The following is a 23,743-nucleotide window of genomic DNA, read 5'->3' as shown; positions in this document are numbered from 1 at the left end:
CAGCAGTTCAAATAAATTTATGTTTTTAGAAAAACTAGCAAAGAAGTGTAAACTGTTTCCCACTTATTTATGGTTTTTGAAGTATATTTTTGTTAAACAAAGTGTTAACAAGGTTCCCACGGTCCTTAAAAGTTCTTAAAAACTGCTTAACTTTTATTTGGGAATATAAGAGCCCTTAAAAGTACTTAACTTTGGTACAAGGTTTTTAAAAATCCTTAATTTTTCAGCATCACAGTTGATAAGAACAATTTTTCAGTTAAATTTTTTAAAACGAAAAGAATCACCTAGAATTAGAACTAGAATTTATCACCTAGAATTAGACCCTGCACTGAGGGTAGAGCATTTTAGCGAGATAAGTAGGGATGTGTGTGAGGGGGCTACAGACAAGGAGAAGAAAGCATGTCCTTTTATTAATATATTACTAGAATGATGCTTTTTGAGGAGAGTAACATTCTGCAAGAAAAGATTAGAGTGTCAACAAGAGGGATACTGCACAAGGAAGAGATAGTGCTTTTTTTTGGGGGGGGGTGACAGTTCTAAAGTACCTAAGTAGAAAATNGGTCTAGGGTACTTTAGTAGAAGACCCACACTGGCATTCAAAAATGGCAGAATTCAAGAAATTCTGTTTTACTGGTACTGCATCTGCTCATATGAACAAAGTAAAACCCTAAGAAAAGTATCAGAAAAATTTTTTGAGCTAGGATCCATAATGAAAACTATTTTCTGAAATCTTGGAAGAATTAAATAAATTTGTATAATATTTCAATGTGTGATAATTAACTGTAAATTTAAAAAAATCTAGTAACATTTTTTAAAATTCATGATTGTACTAAAAACTAAACAGATTTGTACTAAATAGGGTTTGAAAAATTCCATCCCACCTAGATTTTACATCAAAAACCTGAGATTTATTGAGTTTTTGATGAAAACCTCAAGTTTTTCAAAAAATACTGTTACTGTTAAGTTTTTTAAATAATTTTTATTCCTGAGTACTAAATAAGAACGCATGATTTGCTCCTAACTAGAAAGTTAAATGTTTGGTAACTATTTATAACTTGTTTTGCTGCAATGTAAATTTTAAAGTTTCAGATTGTTGCGGCATTATTTTTATTTCTTAAGGATAAGCTTATTGTTACTTAAGAATTTAAATCTACTCTAAATTAAAATATCTCAAACTTTTTGTTATTTATGTCTATTAGTATAAAATTCAAACTATATTTTGATAATCATTTTTCTCATTAAACATTGTAACTTAATAAGCTGTCTTTTTTTTTTTTTTTAAATTTCTATTCAACTTTCGGTTGCTTTAAAATTAGTTCAAGTTTTTCACCAGCTTGTTTTGCAATTTTATGTAAAGTTAATTCCTAATATCAGCTTTGGCTGGAAATAATTGTAAAGCTCATAAAAGTAAATACAGTCAAACCCCGCTATAGTGAAACTTCAAGGGACCGAAGTTTCGGTTCACTATAACCGGGAGTTCACTATATCCGTTACGCAGACAATTTAACTAATGGTTCCCAAACTCCTCCTTTTTATTACACATTATTCAAATAAATGACTGAAAAATATTATGTAGCGACAAAAAATGTGTTATTTTTCATTACTCTTCGTCTTGCGTACAAAAAAATTAGCAATCTTTAGCTGATGAGCAATCCTCACCATCAGATATGGAAACACTTTCCGACTCTCAGATAATTTTTCCCGAATTTCTGTTATTCCGCTTTTTAAACCTGTATAACCTGCCATTCGAGCGCATAAAAGTAGTTTCATAAAATCGCTTAGCAAATTCATCGACATTTGCCAGATATTGGAAGATTGCGGCTTCTTCCATTGGTGAACCACTTCAGCAATGTTTCTTCATAATCCTTGTGATCTGCTTTTCTTAACTTTTTTCCACCATCTAAATTTTTTTCATGAGCAGAAATTATTAATTGCCTTTTTTTCCATATGTTACAAACTGCAGATTTGGATAGTTTATATTCCCTGCAAATATCAGCTTGATTGCATCCATTTTCAATTTTTCTGATTATGCCCATTTTATCATCAATGGAGAACGTTTTATGTTTACTGCTAGCCATAGTTAAATTTGAGACACTTATTTGCAGGATTTATTTTAATTAAACTGAGAGCAAAAAGGAGTTGAAATGATGGCCTTATCAACACATATTAGTGTCCTACTCTTTGACCAATAATAAATAATTACTCATTCCTTCTGAAAAAAATGCATATTGGTCCCGCTGACACCTTACAGGTGCATCGTCTGCCTGGGTTGGAAACATCTGCTTGGTTTGTTTAGGGATGGGAAAGTGAGATAAAAGAGGCAAACAAGAAAACATGCCTATCGCTACATTCCCCTCTATAGATGGTTTTGAAAATCGGTATATGTTTTTAATTTGAAGTAGAAATTTCAAAATTATTACAAATTTTTTTTTTTAAAAAAATCAGTCGAAGACAGAAAAAAGTTCACAATATCCAACTTCCTCACTTTTTTGGTTCACTATATCCACAAAAAATAACATTATCCAAGTATAGCAAGGCACGGGACCGAACATTTTGTTCACTATATCCGGGAGTTCACTATAGCGGGGTTTGACTGTATAACACAATTATTGTTAAGCAATAATTTCAAAATGGTTAAGTTACATACCGTTTTCAATCTGTAAAATTTTTCAATATATTTTTACAAAACTATTAATTCACAATAAAAGTAAATTGTCAAATGATTCTAATAGTAGAGAATCATATTAAGAATGATAGAGGACGATAAAGAAATATTACAAGTAAATATCTAAAAATGATGAAAAAATAAATAATTTATCAATATTTGTTAATTAAGAAACCTTACCAATTTTCTGGCCATAGGAATGAGTTGATACCTTTGAAAAATCATTTTAGACCTTTTTTTTATATGTTTCACCAGGAACTAATAAAAAAACATATTGGTTTGAAAATTATAAATCTTCTCAAGCATAAAAATTTTCTTAAAAAAATTTATTGCAATGAATTAAAAAAAAAAAAAAATCTATTTATTAAATTAAACCTAGTGAAAAAAAAAGTGGAATGATTTAAGGTGCTTAGATATTAGTATGATCCATTTTTACTTAAAATAGGACTTAATTTAACATGACATAGTTAAGAATACTGCTCTCATGCATTACTCTAATTCAACTTCTTAGTATTAATTCTTTCAATATATACCCTTATAAATGAAACATTTTGTTAATAGAAAAGAACGAATTTTTTTGTGTAACTGAATATTTACCAAGATTGACCCACAACTAAATATGTGATGCATGTCTAGTAGCAAAATATAAAAACTTGTAATAGTTTTTTCAATGTTTTCCCAAATTTCTTTATTTACTCTTTTTTTTAATATTAAAAAAATTTCAAATCTTAATTTCTACACTTAATTTTACAATTCAATTTCAATGAAATCATTAAAAATAGAATACAGATTAGTTTTATAGATCTCGTTCACTCTTAACAATCATAAAATATTTTTTTAAAAAAACTGAACACAGGTTTGCCAAAATTGCCCGGTCCTACTTCGGCAAACCCTGTTAATTAACACAATTTTATCAGTATTCGTATTTGATGATAAACAATCATACTATTTTTAAGGTTCTTAATTTTTCAAAAAAAGTCCTTAACTTTCTCAAAAAAAGTTCTTAAAAGTGGTTAATTTTTATTTTGTTAAAAGAGTAGGAACCCTGGTTAATTATAACAATTCTAATGTTGTATCTTTCAGATATCTTTTGAAGTTCATAGGAGTGTTTTTTGTTCGAAATCATCTAAAGAACTGTTCTGATGTTGATCAAGTTTTGTATTCATCTGTACTTCAAAATGTAATTACTTGCAAACTTCTTTTGTTAATCATTTTTAAATTAAAAGACAATTAAAAAACTTTTCTTACAATAGAAAAGCTTTCTGCGTTTTAAGAATAAATTTTATTATTGTAATTTCTCTTATTTTAAAAAATGTAATAATATTTTTTGAATGTCATAAAGTCCACCTGTTTGCGATTAAGCTGATCTGTAAACATAAGCAATCTGAATTGAATTAAATTTTGTAATTTTAGTAAAGTAAAGGAATTACAAAAAATTTAAAAGAAAGCGAGAATCCTTTTTTTTTCCTTCATACATTATTACAAAAAAACTGGATGACTCATAATTGAACAAAGTTAATCTGTGTACTTTTTCACTCTACTTAAGTTCTGTGTACGTAGGTAATCTGTGTACTTTTTCACTGCTTAATATTAACACAGATTATTTATTTTTATTTAAAAAAAATTGAGTTAAATAATATTTCATATTCAACAACCTATCCAGCCATATCATAAATAACCCTGCTTTTTTTTTTTAGAAAAAAAATGAGTTAAATGTATTTTATGGTGTAAAAGTAGATTTTACAAACTCTCCAAAATTTCTTGAATATCAGGGAATGACCTATAAAACAATAATTAGGTTAGATATTCCATGATCCCGATATATTGAGCATTATAAACAATGAGATAGATCTGCATAATTCTGCGTTAATTCTCCATTCCAAAAACTCCATTTATTTTCAATGTGTTATATTAATTTCCTGCCTCATAGGATCTCTATTGGATGGTAAATGTATGATACGCAGAGGAAACAATAAGAAATTTGTTGAACATGTTTTTAAATTTTGTAGATATATAAATTTTTTTATATTTTTTAATGTTAAATTTATTCTTATTTGGTTTTTTCAAAGGGTGATTTATACAGCCGACATTCCAAAAATTTGCAATCTCAATAACATAAAATAGAGGGGTCGACTTATCAATATATACAGTATTGACCCTCAAATAATTAATTTTTCTCCATTGTCTTTTCTCATTCTCATTTAATGATATGCTTTCTATTTTTTTAAATTTTATTTTTTGTCAATTGATTTTTCATTTTCTTTCGTGACTCTTACGATTATTTTTTTATTTAGTACATTAGGGAATGTCTGAAAGTTGGATACAACTTTGAACTCTTTGTCGATGAAGATAATTCAGTTCCAGATCATGTTCATTTAGATAAATATCAATTGTTTCCTACTATTATTGAATCAGTTTTAAATGGTAAGTAAGCATTTGTTCGTGGATTAGATAGCTGAATAATATGCTAAGTGATGTTTGAAAAAAACTTAAATTCCCAAGTTATTATGCAAAATCCGTTTTTAAAATAAAAATCATTGTGAAGCGGGTTTTTATGATAGAATATGATGAAAAATTTTTGAAGGGTCCATTTTTACGAAAAGATAATTTGTGGAAGGTAATTTGTGATTTTTACAGTGAACGATCATTTGAGAAAGGTTCTATTTCACAACACAATAATTTGTAAATTTTTAGTTTATATGATGAAATAATTTATAAAGGATCCAATTTTATGATAAAACAATTTAAGAAGGGTCTATTTTTATAATAAGATAATTCGTGAATGGTCAGTTAATGACCCGAATTTCTCCTTTACAACTCCAGGCTGTGTTTATTTTACTGTGAGTAATAGAACCAATTAATCAATGTCTGCAATATTCAGTGAATATTAATATCCACATAGTAGCTTTGGTAAATGTTTGAAATATTTGCTATAAATCATTATTTAGACAAGCAATGGCCATTAACCTTAAAAAGAATTAGTTTATGGAATTATCTTATAAAATTATAACTAATATTCATCAAAAATATGGTAATTTAGCAAGGTTTCAAAATTTTTTTAATTTGTTTAAATAATCCTAGGAAAGACCCAAAAAAGGAAAAAGATATTAAAAGGACCAATCTTTTGACTTTATTCTATCCAATGGAACTATATTTTCCAGATTGCTACTTAATTTCATAATTTTCGAGTTAAGATTCCAAATTTATCGAAAAATGCATTTTTGTGTCATATTTTGTAATTAAAAATATTGCGTGCGCAAATTAATTAGCATATTATAATCTTAGATCCTCGATCCATTAAATTACGTTTAGAATGTAAAAATCAAATCAGTAGATTATCAAATTATGCCAGCTAATTTTATGTCTAAAAATTATGGTTACTTAAGCAAAACATTAAAACCAACTTATTTTTTCAGGGTCTATTGAAGATGCTAACATCTGTGTTGTTTCTATTAGCTATGAAAAATTTCCTAGTGGAAATATAGTGCAAGAAAAATTAGTAAGATTAAGTTAAATTTTTAAAAAAAATTTAATGTGTGGTTCACATCTGTAACTGATATTAAATTTAATTCTTTTAGGGTCAATCTGAAATTAAAAACTCCCTTTTAACAACCATATATTCTTTATGGAAAATGATCCACATGAGATTTGGAAATGTTAGGATAAATTTTGGCCAACCTTTTTCTATAAAGGTATGTATAATTATTATTTACTAATATAATAATCAATTTTCTATGATTATCTAATTAAATTCTTTGGTTTATTTGGCTGAATTTATTTTATTTGATAAGTATATTCAGTATACTTTTGATATCTCGAAAACCTTGTTATGTTAAACCTTGTTAGACTTAAAGTCAACTATTATTGCATACACATTTAATAGTAGTTATTCTTATGTCTCATGACTCTACTTTTTAGAGCAATGTTTTAGAATAGATTTTTCTACTTTTTGGAACATATTTAGTTCTTACCTTAGCTCGAAAACTCGCTATCTCGAATTTTTTTAGCATCCCTTTAAATTTGAGATCTAACTTTAACTGTGTCTCTAACTTTAGTCTACTCAGTCTAACTTCTGTTACTCTATCATTTATAACNCTATCAATTAAAACGTATTACCGTTTTATATAATATAGATTAGCCATATGATGCTCACTACGTGCTCTTGCACACCGAAGCCTATCAATTAAAAATGAAAAATGTTGCCAACGCGAGAAAAGAAATATCATCGGTTTTATTGATACATACGTATTAGCGTTTTATATAATATAGATTCTTTCCTATTTAATGCATAATTATTTGTGTCTTACTATTAAAAATAAAATTATCATTATTGTATTTAGACTTCTAGTCAACTATTATTGCATACTTATTTAATAGTAGTTATTCTTATGTCTCATGACTCTACTTTTTAGAGCAATATTTTAGAATAGATTTTTCTACTTTTTAGAACATATTTAGTTCTTACCTTAGCTCGAAAACTCGCTATCTCAAATTTTTTTAACATCCCTTTAAATTTGAGATCTAACTTTAACTGTGTCTCTAACTTTAGTCTACTCAGTCTAACTTCTGTTACTCTATCATTTATAACTCCAAGTTTTGATAATTTGAAGTATTTTCGAAACCCTGGTGAAAATTCTAATTTTGGCATTGTATTTTTTTCTATTACTCGAAGTTTGACAGGTCAATTTTTTTCAGTAATTAGAAGAAATTTTTGTATCCTAAACGTCAAATCTGTAAGTCAATTTTTAAAAAGAAAATTTTTTTTTAAGAAAAAGAAATCTTTACAACCTACAGAAGCTTTCTTAGTTCCAAGTTCCTTTCTTAGTTTCTAGTTCGCTGCTAGCAGCTCAAGTGTAAAAAGTAATTAACAACTTTGGGAAAGGAGCTGAGCTTATCTAATTTTTTTCCTTATTAATATACCAAGGAACTCTTTAAAAAATAGTAAAGAGGAACATGACTCAATCCAGTGGTCAGAAAAACTAAATTTTTTTTTTTGTAGTTTGAGAATAAGGATCTTTTTTCATTTCCAATATTGTTGAGTGACTAAATCCACTCTACTTCTTTATCTATAACCCCCCTGAATGGTACCATCTGGTTATAATGATAGTGACTATCATTATAACCATAAAAATTGGTGACCATTTTTTATTTCAGGGTAATAGGTTGAAATGTTTGATGTTTATTCTTCTTATTTTGTTTGAAATGGGATAAATGGTGCAGAGATTTCTAAGATTATTAAACGAGTTGTAAAGCTACTTTTAACCTTGTGCAGTTGTTTCATTCTAATACTTATTTTGTTGGAGAATTCTAGTTTAGTTTCATAGCTATTTGGTTTGCTAATCTTCTGTTGTAAGGATTTTGAGCAGTAGTGTAAATTTGACATTGTTTAAAACTTGACAGAAGATTAATGACATTTTTTGTTATATATGTTTAAAACGTGTAGAAACAGTAAAAATAAAAAGAGAAGGAAAGAATTTTGTTTATTCCCTTGTATATTATTCATAATTTTTAACGCCTTCCAGGGATTCTAAATCGTGTTTGTGACTTCTTATTATTCTATGATTTTTTATTTGCCTGTTTTTTCCTTCTTCTTTTAACATTCCTGTATATATATTATTCATTTATCATCCTATTTTTCATATACAGGATGTTTATAAAGTCCCGAATCGGACCCATTTTGATGTTTAATAACTCATAAAATAATAAAGATAGATTAAAATTTATAACATAAGTGGTTAGATAGACTCAAAAAGTTTCATGACCCTTGTCAATGTACTTCCACGTGTGCCCCCTTCATCGCACGGAGAATATCAAGTCGATAGTCAATTTCACGCCAGGTAGCGGCAAGCATGTCGGCATCCACAGAGGCTATTGCGGTTGTAATTCTGGCTTTTAGGTCATCAATGTTCGACACGATCCTCCTGTAAACACTTTCCGTTATAAATCCCCAAAGAAAAAGTTCAGTGGCGTTATATCAGGTGATCTGGGTGGCCAAGGAATTGGACCTCCTCTCCCAATCCATCTTTCTGGAAAATGGTCGTTCAAAGAACTACGAACGAAGATACCCCAATGAGGTGGTGAACCATCTTGTTGCAAAAAGACATGTGGCTGAAGCTCTTCTAATTGTGGAAATACGAAGGTATCATCGAATACGAAGGTATATGTGGGTATCATCGTTTGTAGTTTTTTTAATTACCATTTTCCAAGAAGATGGATTGGGCGAGGAGGTCCAATTCCTTGGCCACCTAGATCACCTGATATAACGCCGCTGAATTTTTTTCTTTGGGGATTTATAAAGGACAATGTTTACAGGAGGATAGTGTCGAACATTGATGACCTAAAAGCCAGAATTACAACCGCAATAACCTCTGTGGATGCCGACATGCTTGCTGCTACCTGGCGTGAAATTGACTATCGACTTGATATTCTCCATGCGACGAAGGGGGGACACGTGGAAGTTCATTGACAAGGATCATGAAACTTTTTGAGTCTATCTAACCATTTATGTTATTAATTTTAATCTATCTTTATTATTTTATGAGTTATTAAACATCAAAATGGGTCCAGGATTTTATAAACACCCTGTATTTTGTACTATGGTTATTTCAGGATTATATCGAGAAAGATTTTATAAGACTTCTTTAAAATATTATTATGCATTAGTTATAGCTATATTGGAAGAAAAAGAATAAAAATATATTTTTATAATATTTTTTTTCTCTTTTTTTATCAGGAATTCATCCAAACTTGGAAGCAAAGCCTACCCAGTAAAATACCCACAACAGATACTCCTCCATCCTCACCCATCAATAATTCATCGGCAGTAGCAAAACAAGAGTTTGTAGAACTTTTGCAGCATGTCCAGAAAAATTTAAAAAAGCATCTTGTTTATGGTAAGGCACACAACTAAGATATTAATACTACATTGTACCCTGTTAGTAAAAAAAAAATAATAATAATAACTTAAGTACGTGAGATAAATTTTAGAATTATATATCATTGCTATGTAGATGACCATCAATAAAATAACTTTAAATTTATATTTTCAAGAACCAGTGTACGATCTATGCGATGCTTTTATTACCGCTGGATGAAGAAGCTCTTTGTCTTGGGTTGAATATTATAAAATGCTGGATTAACAATTAATTGAGTTAAAAATAACTTTCCATATCAAATTTTCAGGAGCTCATTATCAGGTTTCAGGAAAACTTTTTAAACTTCTACAACCTGAATAAATTTTATGCATGTTATGAAAATATTTCGGTTTAAAATAAAAGTTATGTTATTTTTTTTGATTAATAAATATGCTATTAAATTAGTTTTTGTTTGTGGGCTTAATTTATTTAAAGAAGATGCTAGTATGTAAAGTTTTTGTTGTGGCTCCTTTACCCAACCAAATTTGCATAATAATAGTGTTACTATCAATGCATGAAACTGGATATTCTGCAAAATGTTTGAAACTGAATATGTAGGTATAAAATAGTTGATATTTCTTTCATTTTCTTGGCATTCTGTAGAATGGCTAATGACGAAACATCAATCAACATAACAGTTCTTATTTTTCATTTCTTAAGAGCATTAGCATTTGCCACTCTGCAGAGTATCTAGGCATTCCGCATGACTATTCAAAGTGCATAATAATTATAATGTGTCGTACGTAATATTAGGGTAGTAATCACATTTTGTGAAAAGGCTAGGTGTTCTACACAATGGCTAGACATTTTATAGAATGCCAGCATTTTTTACCGTGACAGTAACATATCTAATAAAATCAGATAGATTTTTATTCTATTTTTAAATCGTGAATAAAAATTAGGATTTCGAGTCAACCTCAAAATATTTTCAAGTGCTTTATGCTTGTTTTTCTCCTAGGAACAAATTAATTTAATTATATTATTTTTTATTTAAAGTTTATTGTGAAGAAAAGGAATTAAAAATGTGATTTTGTGTTCAAAAAAGATAATATAAAATTTTTTAGTCATGGTTTTTTATTGAAATATTTGTTTTGCAAATTTTTTGTATGTATCATTATTATTTATTTAATTTCAAATCTTAAATTTTTTAATTGTTTACTAATTTGGCTTGGTTATAAATATTATAATAAAGATAGCAAAACGAAGTGCATTCTGGTTTCTCTTTGAATAACAAACCAGTTTGACTAGTATAATTTTATCAACCATTAAAATCATTTATCATTAAAATCATTAACCATTAAAATCTTTATCAACCATAATTTTACTTCAAATTATGTAATTATGTTTTTATATGTAGTTCAATTTTCTTAATTTCTTCATTTTCAGATGCAGTATTTTCAACTCCATTAATGAGTACTCACCTTTTGGCATTTTTACTTCTCACACAATATAGAAAAGTAGGAATTTTTCTTTTCTTCTAACTTTTTAAAGATGTATAGTGCGCAAAATAAAAATGATATCACACTGAATTACTAATGATTATGGTTCAAATTGGCAGCCTGAAATACGCCAAGTAATTAAAGCTAATTATAAATTAAATTACAGAATCAGGCACAAATATTTACCTTCTATGAATAAACATAACAGGGAGTTTTGATATTAAAATATCAACTTATCCAAAAGATGGAAATGGTGGTCCTGATAGAAGAGTGGTAATAAGTTTGAGTCCCTTAATTATAAAAGGCTCTGAGATATGGTTAAATATGTGCAAAGTCAAATTAGTATTAAAGATCCCAAACTTTCAACAGCTCTCCTGTTGAAACTATTAAGGCCATATTTCACAGGTTGTGGCTACCCTTCCATATTTAGATAGTCAATAATCCATATTCATTGAAAAAAAAAAAGTTAGGCTTATTCTAATAAAGAGCCTTTTGTGTCTGTTTACGTAACTTAATTAATACACTTTTGTCATCCTTTTGAATAATTAAGCCCCCTTTGTTACCCTTCTAAAACATTAAAACTGGCTTTTAGTTTGAGAAAATCCCATCATTAGAACAAAAGATCTGTTTTGTTTTATGCATGGTACAGTGTACAAAAAATAGATTAGCTAAAGAAAAAAGTTGAGACCCATGTACTTACCCATTAAAAAATCAAACAAAGTAAATTTAGTTTAATGTATCTTAAAATTATCTTTGTCTTGGGTTGAANAAAATAAAAAAAAAAAAAAATCGGTATAACTTTTTGAAAGACTTGTGTTCAATTTATATCACCAATAACTAGATGGCGAAAGTGTGCTTTTTGCTCTGGTAACACATTTATATTCCTAATGTTTATGAAACTATATTAAAAATTGATTTAATATTTATTAGGAAATTGCCCTATCAAAATCAAAAATTTTTGTCTTCAATTTTTTGAAAAATATTTCAGTGTAGACATTTATACTAACTTGCAACAATTGTGATCAAAAGCTACCCTTACCAATTATCTGCCATGAAAGCATTAAATTAAATGTCCATTATATCATATTGTTACAGTCCAGCAGCTTTAGAATAACAATTTTTTGCCATTTTTTGGTACCAAAATTCTGACTCTGTTCAATGTCCATTTAAATCTCATCTTAAATATATTTTATCTCTATATTTTCCTTAGCTGCAGCTTTTGTATAGTAATTTTGACACCAAGAGCTATTTTCATGTGTCGGAAGCCTAACTCTGTTCCATGCCCACTCAATTTTTTCAACCCTGTATTTAATCTTTCCAGGGTGCTACACAGCAGCAACTCCAGAACAGTATGGACTGGTTGAGAGGGCTGTTGGCCAATAAAAAGAGGGACACTGGCTTCACAGGACAGTCGTTACCCGTCATCAAACGAGCGGTGGAGTTTCTCGGAAAAGATCTCATTTCCTCGGAAGTGGTGGACATGGAATGGACTTCCAGTGATCTCGAGAATAACAATGTCAAAATAACAATCTACAAGCCTGTTATCAACCTGCCACATGTTCTGGAGCTTCAGCACTACGCCAGTCATGTTGTGCCTGTTTTTATAATTGATAGCATTGTTGGTAATTCAGTTTGTTTTTATTTCGCATTAATACATATCTATATTTTAGCTTAAATTATAAAAGTATACACATTCTGTATTTTTATTCATACTTTATGTGGAATGCAGGAAAGATTTTGATGTATCTTAATCCTTTCATGGAAGTTTCACCTGCTGTTTATACCAATTTATTTTAATTTAACTCTTGTAGTTTCTTCTCATATGGTATAATTCTGTTTAATAAGTTTGTTCCCGTTCATTCATAAGCTACTGTGTTTGATATTTCAGTGAATGCTATTTATGCTCTGGTGGATGTTGAAATTTGCCATTTTCGTCACTGTGATAGCCAACTGTATGTTTCCAGAGATAAGCTCATTGACAAAGCAATTGAGCTGAGTGATTTACTTGAATATGAATTTGTAACCATTCCAGTAAGTAGAACACAGTTATTAATTTACTCAATGAATTTGTATTACATGATAAAAAGAAACTTCATTCGCTTCAAAAATATGTAAATTAAAAATAGCATTCGACATGTTTCAAGCACTCAAAAACGGGTGCCCATTTTCAAGATTTGGCAGGCGTGAATGTGATGTAAGAAAAAGAAATTGGTGTCTGGAAAATGGGTGCCTGTCTTTGAGCGCTTGAAACACTCGACTTTTATTTCCAATTTACATATTTTTGAAGCAAGTGAATATTTTTAATCATGTAATACCTTACCACTTCAGTTTCTTGGGATTATTTATTTAACATGCGACAGTTGTTGAGTATTTGTATTTCTTACTATTTCATACAAGTGAAATGCAAAACGTTTTTTTAGACTTGAAATATGCTTATCTGGATCATGTACTTTTAAGATTTTTAAAAGTAACTCAAAAGAAAAGAAAAAAAAAATGTTTATCAAGAGATGGAAATTGTGAATATTGCTAGAGTTTATTAGGCCTTAGAAAAATAGCCAACTTAAGACTTAGATTATCACATAATTTATTTCAATTGATAATGATCAGTTAAATGGATTATAATAGTGAATTTATCTTTATGTGTGTTTCCTTTGTAATTCATTATGCTCTATATAATTTGTAACTTATCTATTTCAGCCTTGTTCTGATCTTGCTCTTAGCTTTAGTGATTCTTTAGATGCACTTGTAGAAAAAGAGTGTCTCCATTCTGTTGGAGTAAGTGCAAATTTTCATTGTCTATGTCAGCAGTTCCCAACTTCTTATGGCTACGGAACCTTCTATGATCGAGCCTGTTGTGGCTGAACCCCAATATATATAAAAAAATAATTTATTAGCAGATGTGAACATATTAACCAAAAAAGACTACTAATTATTTTAAAAATATTTAATGTGAAGAATAATTTTTTTTTTTCAATAAACGTTTTTTTAGTAATAAACAGTGAATTATGGGTTTTGTGTGCAGGTCTGGAGTGGTATTTAGTCTAGTTCTGAATTTTTGAGTGCATAAAATAGCTGAAAAAGAATAAAATAAGCTTAATTGTAGTTTTAGAAAAAGAACTCTTATAAAATTTGAGAATAGTAATCAATGAAACATTCGTTATTCTTAAATTTACTAATTTTGTATTAAATTGAAAAGTTTAACTTGAAATGTTCAAATGCTGTTGTAATAAGTTTTGCTATTTCTTTTTTTATTGGAATTTCACTTCAATAATTTTAATCAAATAACCAAAATATCAAATAAATTATGGTTTATTGTTTAGATATAAATATAATTACAGATTTCAAAATCATTAATGTTTAAAAAAATTTTAAACTCTCAGAACCCATGTAACCCTTCCATGGAACTTTAGGAATCCCCAGAACATCCTTCGAGAACCACTGGTCTATTCTATCATTTCCTATGTACTATATTTATTCAAAAAGGGCTTTCCTTGTCACCTTTAATATGATGCACTGTTTTTACATTAATTAATATTATTTTTTACTTGTGTTAGTATCAAATATCTTATAGAATTGTTATCGTCAAAATGTAGGAAACTGAAAAAGTTAAGTACAACTTCTAAATAATTATTCTCGATTTTTTATTTAAGTAATAAACATCCAATTCCATCCTTGTTATCTTGAAAGTAATTTTACATCATTGATTGAAAATGAAAATTTGTTCAAAGTGTATCTGATTGAATTTGATGTATAAAAAAAGTAGTTCCTTGTACTCCTTTTAAATTTAAGGTCATATTATATAACATTAGATTGCATAGCAAATATGTGTCTACATTTAAAAGCCTTATTTTTCCTCCTTTTTTTTATCATTTCTGTTATTCATTTGTTGTCTTTATATCAATTACAGATGAACATAATTGCGGGTAGACCACCAAGGTACTCTGGGAAAGCTCACATTTTGAGTTTTGATGCCAGTGATGATGAAGATGATGAGGATTCAGACTTACCGCTATCCAAAGAAAAACAATTGAAAGTAATTCATGATTACTCTCTGTAATATTGTTTTCACTATACAGTGAAACCTCCAGGAAAGACAACTTCTATTTATGACCATGATTGGATGGAATGGAATTTCTTCCATATACTTTGAGTTGAAAAACTTAAAAGACGCCATTAAAAAATCTCCTAGCTGCCGGGAAAACCTCTGTGCCATAAAAAAGATCAAATAAGGAGATATAAAAAATATATCAAAACAAAAAAATTAACAAACAAATATGTAGATTAAAATGTATTCAAAATATTTCTGTGGGGCTGTTATTATTACAGAAAACATAATTGTTTATTTACTTAAAATAGTTCAATTATTAATAATTTATAAATTTGTTTTTATATAAAATTAGGGGTTATTTTTATTGACACTAAGTGTTATTCATTGATTTGGTTTTCATAAAGCTAACACAAGTGGCACTTCCACCCCAAGATAATGACAAAAAAACATATACCTTCGATAACATTTTGAAGTCAATGGAGGTGAACTCTATGAATGACAATTGTGGAACAGAGAGTGGTTGCCCTCATGAGGTTTCATTGTATTAATAAATTACCTTTGGTACCACTTGGGGAAGTGTTTTTTGAAACTACTGAAATTCTGAATAGTTGTTTCTATTGCCTACTTGCTGTGCCGGTCAGCCTGTTTGCAAAACCAAGCGAATTTTTACCCAGAGGATTAATGTTCTTTTAACCCAATGACGGTTCTGCACGTAAAAAGTCTTGTTTTAATCTGCAGTCTTCTCCGTATGGCAAAACTGGGTTTTCCATGTAATTATATAGGGAAATAGTGTATAGAAGAGTAACATCCACCCAATTTCGCCCGTTTACTAAACCGCCAGTGGGTTAATTCCTCTGGGAAATCGAAAATGTGTTTCCTTTTTTTGAAATAACATCCATGTTTCACGAGTGCACATTCACATGTTAAAGATTATAATTTTTTGTAATAGTTAGTTTAAATATTAGTTATAGGTGATTATAAATACATATTTCCAATTAATGCTCAACTGCAGCTAAAGGGGTATTGTGATGACATAATTGGCACTACATATTTATTTCCTATCTTTTAAAATATCTTTAATTACTTAAACTTATTTTATTAATAGAATTATATATTTAAAATAAATCAAATACTTAAGCTTTTAAAACAAACATAAAAAATTTATTTTATTTGTATTGATCAATGTAATGGATACTTTTTATTTCATTACTAATGCAGACTTATTAATTCACTGTCGCGCCTAATCAAAAACGAAGATCTATTTATAACTTTTCCCTTCTCGGGCCTCCACAGTCTCAATTTCTAACCATCAGAAATGATATTCTGGCTGTGTAATCTCTCAATATTCGAGTATTCTGATTTGATCCTTTTAGGGGATTTCCTTTTTTTGGATGTTGAAAATGGCCATTATCCATAATACCAATTCTGCTTAGTAAATCAAATTTTCACTAAACGATTTATATTTATTTTCCTGGAGATGATCATCTTATCACAACCACAATTTTAGATGTACTTTCATACGGCCAAGTAAATCCATGATGCATTTTCCTATTATACCACTAATGGTGATCACCTCCACCAAAGGCAATTTTTTATTGCATTCCTTGATGACCCACAAAGATTTATTCCCATCAAATTCTGAAAATTAGTTACGTTAGAGCAGTTTTATTTTGCTAAAGTAATTGCCCAGAATTGCTACAAACTACTTTTTTAGTATTGCACTACAGTACATTAAAAGTAGCACACTACACTACAAACTACGAAAAAAAAGTAGCGACTATAGTAATTTCACTACTTTCGACCACCGATCGTACGCCTATTGGAAAATCTGGTTCTTGCTAATTGCCGACATAATCTTGTAGTTGGATTATAAGACTCTTTGCAATCAGCCTACCTAATGATGTCTGTTTCTAAAGAGCCTGACTTCCCAAGCACTCTCTGACATGGTGCATCATCATACTGATAGTTATATTAACACACTTCTAGTACTAATTTATTTGTTTGATTATTGCTCTTGTGTTCAAGAAAATGACTGAAAGCTCGGATTCTCTAATGTTTTACTTAACAAAATCTTTATTATGTATAACAGCATAATGTAGCAAAATCAACTTTTGTTTCGGTGCCTTGTGTTTCTAAGATAGTTTTGTAGATTTTGCCATGCTTACAACCTTTTCATGGTGTCATTTTTTATAAATAATTTTTCTATTAGAAATGTTAGTAGTCATAATTTTTTAAACTTATTAATGCATAACACTCTTTTTAAATAGCTTTCAGAATTCTTTCATTTTCAAAACATTCGTCTCGTTCTTCCAAAGCTAATCCTATGTAGTAATTTTAATTAAAAAAAGGGATTGACATTACCTAGAAGATCATATATGTCAATATGCATTCGTTTTTATTTTATTTTAATTTAAAAATTGTTATTAAACTGACCTTAAGTAAAAGTTTCTTTGTTGTAGGTAGATCTTTCCGAAGAAAGCATTAGTCATTTAGAATTTCTAAGAAATGTGTTGAGCCCATACATTGAGTCATATTGGCTATCTGCGATCACCTTGCTGAAATTGATTGATGATGTAAAAAAAGGTAAATCTTATTTTCTTAAAAAATGTAGTAAAAGTTTATTTAACTTATATGGCCTATTTTCAAGAAATCTAATATTACAACAAATTTCCAAGTAACTGTCAATATGTTAATACTAAACAAAAATGGAATGCTTATAACGAGTTAAAATTTATTAGACTTTCTCTAATGTGACAAATTTATTTTCAGGCGAAATACAATTTTCAACTCTTGAAATGAGTAATATTAAGAGGGCAAAAAAGGAAGACACTTCTCACAATCTTAAGCCTTTATGTTATTAACGTAACCAAGTTATCTTCCTTCTTCCAATAGATAAATTCTCACTTAAGAAATCCTTTCATACACTTCAAAAGAAAGCGTTTTTAGTTGACCACATATCTACCATGCTTTCTTGACCACTTATTATTGAGTCAAAATTCAGTGTTATCAATGGCTTTAGTATTTCATGTTTTTAGTTGAGCTATTCTTATGCTTGTAAGGCGAAATAAATAAATTCTCTCTATCTGTTAGACAATTGAGAAGGAATTGTCAAAAATTTTATTTAAAAATTAGCTAAGTTGAGATTAGAACAATTAAAAAGAATTTAAACAATATTCTAGCAGAGTTATTTTCTCTGTTTAAATTGTTAAATTAAAATAAGTTACAAAATAATGTTCCAATTAATTAAAAATAACTTAATTTCTGACTCAGTAAATAAAATTTTTAACTATCTTTTTATTTAAAAAATTTTGTAATAACCCACAGGGCTCTTACAAACTTGAAAACTCCTTTAATATTGTTTTTCAAGGCCTTGAAAAGTGTTTCATTTCAGTATAAAAATCATGTTTTTTTTTTTTTTTTTTTTTAATACAGTCAAACAGTGAACCTTTAAGGGACCTAAGTTTCGGTTGACTATAACCGGGAGTTCACTATATCCGTTACGCAGTCAATTTAACTAATGGTTCCTTAACTCCTCCCTTTTATTACACATTATTCAAATAAATGACTGAAAAATATTATGTAGCGGCAAAAAATGTGTTATTTTTCATTACTCTTCGTCTTGCGTACAAAAAAATTAGTAATCTTTAGCTGATGAGCAATCCTCACCATCAGATATGGAAACACTTCCCGACTTTCAGATAATTTTTCCTGAATTTCTGTTATTCCGCTTTTTAAACCCGCCTAACCTGTCATTCGAGCACATAAAAGTAGTTTCATAAAATCGCTTAACAAATTCATCGGCATTTGCCAGATACTGGAAGATTGCGGCTTCTTTGATTGGTGAACCACTTCAGCAATATTTCTTCATTATCCTTGTGATCTGCTTTTCTCAACTTTTTTCCACCATCTNCAGTCAAATTTCGCTATAGTGAACCTTCAAGGGTTCACTATAACCGAGACTTCAATATATCCGTTTTGCAAGTAATTTTAACTAATGGGTCAAAACTTCTCCCTTTTATTACACATTATTTAAATAAATGACCCATAAAATGAAATACAAAAATGACTGAAAAATAATACGTAGTATCAAAAAAATGTGTTAACTTATATTTTTCATTGCTCTTCATCTTGCATACAAAAAAAATTAGTAATCTTTAGCTGATGAGCAATCCTCAACATCAGATATGGAAACACTTTTCCCAACTCTCCGATCATTTTTCCTGAATTTCTGTTATTCCGCTTTTTAAACCCGTCTAACCTGTCATTCGAGCACATAAAAGTAGTTTCATAAAATCGCTTAACAAATTCCTCGGCATTTGCCAGATACTGGAAGATTGCGGCTTCTTCGATTGGTGAACCACTTCAGCAATGTTTCTTCATTATTCTTGTGATCTGCTTTTCTCAACTTTTTTCCACCCTCTAAATTTTTTTCATGAGCAGAAATTATAAATTGCCTTTTTTTCCATATGTTGCAAACTGCAGATTTGGATAGTTTATATTTCCTGCAAATATCAGCTTGATTGCATCCATTTTCAATTTTTCTGATTATGCCCATTTTATCATCAATGGAGAACGTTTTACATTTACTGCTAGCCATAGTTAAATTTGAGACACTTGTTTGCAGGATTTATTTTAACTGAACTGAGAGCAAAAAGGAGTTGAAATGATGGCCTTATCGACACATATTAGTGTCCAACTCTTTGACCAATAATGAATAATTACTCATTCCTTCTGGAAAAAATGTATATTGATCCCACTGACACCTTACAGGTGCATCGTCTGCCTGGGTTGGAAACATCTGCTTGGTTTGTTTAGGGATGGGAAAGTGAGATAAAAGAAGCAAACAAGAAAAAATGCTTATTGCTACATTCCCCTGTATAGATGGTTCTGAAAATCGGTATATGTATTTAATTTGAAGTAGAAATTTCAAAATTATTAAAAAAAATTTCTAAAAAAATCAGTCGAAGACAGAAAAAAGTTCACTATATCAAACTTCCTCATTTTTTTGGTTCACTATATCCACAAAAAATAACATTATCCGAGTATAGCAAGGCGCGAGACCGAACATTTCGTTCACTATATCCGGGAGTTCACGATAAACCGTGTTCACTATGGCGGGGTTTGACTGTATCAGCTAGTCAATTGCAAATGATCAATCTGTCAAAATCCAAATTTCTTGCAAAAAAGATGTTTATCCTGAGAAAAGCTATTTTTATATCTGATGACATAACATGAAATATTGTCTGCATTAAATGATTTAATACTACTAGTTCAGGCTTCTAAGTTAAGGTATTAGGGGAATTAAAGGTAAGACCCTCTAAATATTATGATCATATCTTAGTATGTGAGAAACTTATTTTAAAGGTTATTTAAATGTAAAAATTTGAGCTTGTTGACCTTGCCTGTTGAAACAATTCATTTAAATTAAATTTCTCTTACTTAAAGCGTCAAATGCTCTTATTAAATCTTAATGCTTAAATGTATTAAAAAAATATTGTCATTAGTAATCAATTTATCTTGATTTAATAGATTTTTTCAATATAGGATATTTTTTAAATTGAAAAAAGAATTTTTGCTAATTACAAATATTAAATTGTTTATGAGTGTAGAACTTCTAAATTAAATAAAAAAACATTAATGTTTTATTTTATGAAAAATTTATATATATGACACGTTTTTTTTATAAATTCATTTGTTTTAGAGAGTGTATTCATTCAAGAGATGCAGCTGACAGCCCAGGAAAAGTTATACAAAGGTTTGTTAGGATATGGTAAGTGTCAAGTAAAGAATTTTTAAGATACAGTAAATGCGTTAGTAAGGTCCAGGTTACTGCAGCAATTTATAAAATACTGTTTGCCCTTCCATAGTCATAATGTTATTTTAACAAATGTCTAAACCAAACCATTTATACCAGTGGTTCCCAACCTGGGGGCGATCGCCCCAAAGGGGGGCCGCCCCCAGGTTGGGAACCACTGGTCGCCCCATAGAGCTTTTAGCTAGATCGCCCCATAGAGCTTCTGAAGGGGGCGATAATCCTTAGTGGGGCGATCAGGGGCGACGAGTACTCAAAAGATAAAAATTGCTAACAATAATAATAAAAGCTATTTGAGATTGAAATTGAAAATATATATGAAACCTATGGTTCTGGTGTTGACAAAGAATTATGATAGTTAAAAATTAAAAAAAATTCAAGTCCAGGATCGTTTTCATCATACGTTTTGGTATCGCAGGCGGAAATCTGATAAGTCACTCTGTTCCTCTGAGCAATAGTACTGGTTTCAGGCGTATTGATGAGATGGCCGCCGACGTTGAATCAAAACTCGTCAAATTTCTGAAAGAAGGTAAATTTGCGTTGCAGATTGATGAATCAACTGTGATAGATAACAAAGCTGTTTTAGCTTATGTGAGATTCATAAATGAGAGTAAGGAGATTAACGAGGAAATGTTGTTTACAAGAACTTTGAACACAGATACAAAAGGATCGTCGATTTTTAAATTGGTCAAAGATTATTTTGAGGTAAAAGAAATTCCCCTCACAAATGTAAGTGCTTGTGCTACAGATGGTGCTCCAACCATGCCTGGTTGTCATACTGGGTTTCTCGGTCACCTTAAAAAAGAAGTACCGGAAGTTATCTCACCATTCATTATGTCATTCATCGTCTACTTTTGGCTGCGAAAAATAGGTTATTTCTGGCATCAATAAAATGAAAGCTAATTCTCCTAATAACCGTTTGTTCCGAGAACTATGCCATGAAAATGAAGATTTCGAATTTCTGCTCCTACATACAGCTGTGAGCTGGCTTTCAAAAGGAAACTGAGCCGTTTCTTCGAATTGCTGGATTTAGTTACTGAGTTTCTCGACACCACTGATCCTGTTTTAAGTGAGAGTTTGAAGCAACGCAAGTTGGAAACTGCGTACCTCACTCATAGTCTTGAAAAAATGAAGGAAATCAACGTAAAACTTCAAGGAAATAAAATGAACATTATCAAGGCTAAGGGAATCATATCTTCACTCATCGCCAAGTTTGATATCTCAGGGATGAGATTTTTCCGCTTTTTAGCGAATTTCCGCTTATTTCACTTTTATCTCTTGAATTTCAGCTTTTTTTTAATCAAAAATTCAGATTTTTCTAAAAATTTCACTTTTTTTAATAAGTATTCCACTTTTTCAGAAAATTCACCGATTTTCAAAGAGAAACAGAAATTTCAAACTGCATAGCTACCAATCCTTTCTCATTTTTACTAACTTTAGCTATTTTCTCCCCTTTTACTCGCTGCAGATAAGATTGATAAGATTTTCCGAATTTTTTTCCCGACCTCCAGATATATCCGATTTTTGTAGTTCAAACGACGCTGCTTCTGACAACCCTTTTAGAGGTCCCAAGCCTGGAATCTGCTAATATCTCGATCTTATTCACACGATTTTAATATCAAACATAGCTTTCCATATTTGCATGTTGCGGTTCTTATTCACGCGATTTGAATATTGTACGTTGCGATTCTTATTTACGAGATTTAAAAATCCGATATTGTAATTCGTATTTAGGCCTTTTTAAAAACCTATGTAGCGATTCGTATTCACGCAAGTTTAAGATTCAATGTCTTGATTTGCTCATGCGGTTTATAATATCAAACATTGATTTTCGTATTTATACGTGATTTTAAAATAAGGCATTGGGATTCGCATTCACGCATTCTAACATTTATGCATCGTAATTCTTATTTATGCAATCTAAAAATTACGCATCATGATTCGTGTTTACGCGATCTGAAAATTATGAATCGTGATTTATATTTAAGCTTTTTAAAAATTCTATATCCCAGTTTTTATTTCCTCATTTTCAAAATCGTATATCTAGTTTCATATTCATGTGATTTCAAAATCTATAATTGTTATTCATATTCACGCAATTTTAAGATCAACTATCGAGATTCTTGTGAGAAGTAATTTTTTTTTTTAAATAGTTACTATAAAGGTGACTGTTTTTCTAACGACGATTATTAGTAGTATATGTAAGTGTTACAACATCAGAGAAACTTGAAGGGAATATATTCAAAATTCACATTCTGTGCTTGCAAAGAAGAAAAAAATAGGATTTGTCACAAGATGTTTGAAGATGGACTAACGACTAAATATAGCAAACAAAAGCAATCACTTAAAAGGGGATTTAATTGAATTTTTTTTTTGAAAAAGAGTTAATTAACTCATTATCAAAATTTTATTTATAATTGCTGTTATTTATGCTATAAAATGCAAAATTCTTATCAAATAAAAAACAATTATTTAAACAGTTGCTGGATGTCATGCAATTTTTCAAACTAAAATATCAATTTTTGTATGTTAAGAAGTTACTATATATTTCTACTTCACTGTTATTGATATGTTTCAGAGGGCTCTAGTTAGATTAGACTATAATATGAACGTAGTGATTCGATCCATTGTTAAAGTTTTTTTTTCCAATATAATTTAAAAAGTAATATCACCAATATGTTTGCTATAAATTACATAACAGTATTTATTAAAAGAAATGAAATATTAATGTATATTCTCAGTAGTTTTAATTTGCTAAACCAGGTAGTTTTTCAAGTAATAATTGTCTCTTATGTGAACTGAGGAAAAATATAATTTCCAGCTTTATTTTTTCAATTGGTAATTTTTATTTTCACTAAATGTTAA

The 23,743-nt window shown here is 29.5% G+C and overlaps 2 protein-coding genes across 6 annotated transcripts in view; both read left to right on the top strand.

Annotated features, from left to right (window-relative positions):
• Positions 1-23,743, top strand: part of LOC107439260 (coiled-coil domain-containing protein 92) — an 879,443-nt gene that overhangs the window by 122,512 nt on the left and 733,188 nt on the right. The window lies entirely within an intron of this gene.
• LOC107447870 (glycerol-3-phosphate acyltransferase 1, mitochondrial) overlaps positions 1-23,743 on the top strand; it is a gene marked incomplete in the record, with an annotated part of 37,778 nt that overhangs the window by 11,693 nt on the left and 2,342 nt on the right. Inside the window, 12 exon segments of the mRNA XM_071181943.1 lie at positions 3,749-3,845; positions 4,960-5,089; positions 6,082-6,164; positions 6,244-6,357; positions 9,399-9,558; positions 10,966-11,036; positions 12,340-12,640; positions 12,907-13,049; positions 13,716-13,793; positions 14,926-15,051; positions 17,526-17,649; positions 20,768-20,836. Coding sequence (XP_071038044.1) covers positions 3,749-3,845; positions 4,960-5,089; positions 6,082-6,164; positions 6,244-6,357; positions 9,399-9,558; positions 10,966-11,036; positions 12,340-12,640; positions 12,907-13,049; positions 13,716-13,793; positions 14,926-15,051; positions 17,526-17,649; positions 20,768-20,836 — 1,496 coding nt within the window.

Source organism: Parasteatoda tepidariorum, chromosome 6 (genome assembly GCF_043381705.1).
Source record: "Parasteatoda tepidariorum isolate YZ-2023 chromosome 6, CAS_Ptep_4.0, whole genome shotgun sequence".
NCBI lineage: Eukaryota > Metazoa > Arthropoda > Arachnida > Araneae > Theridiidae > Parasteatoda > Parasteatoda tepidariorum.
The sequence above is the reverse complement of the archived record's forward strand: the minus strand, read 5'-3'. Positions and strand labels throughout refer to the sequence as shown.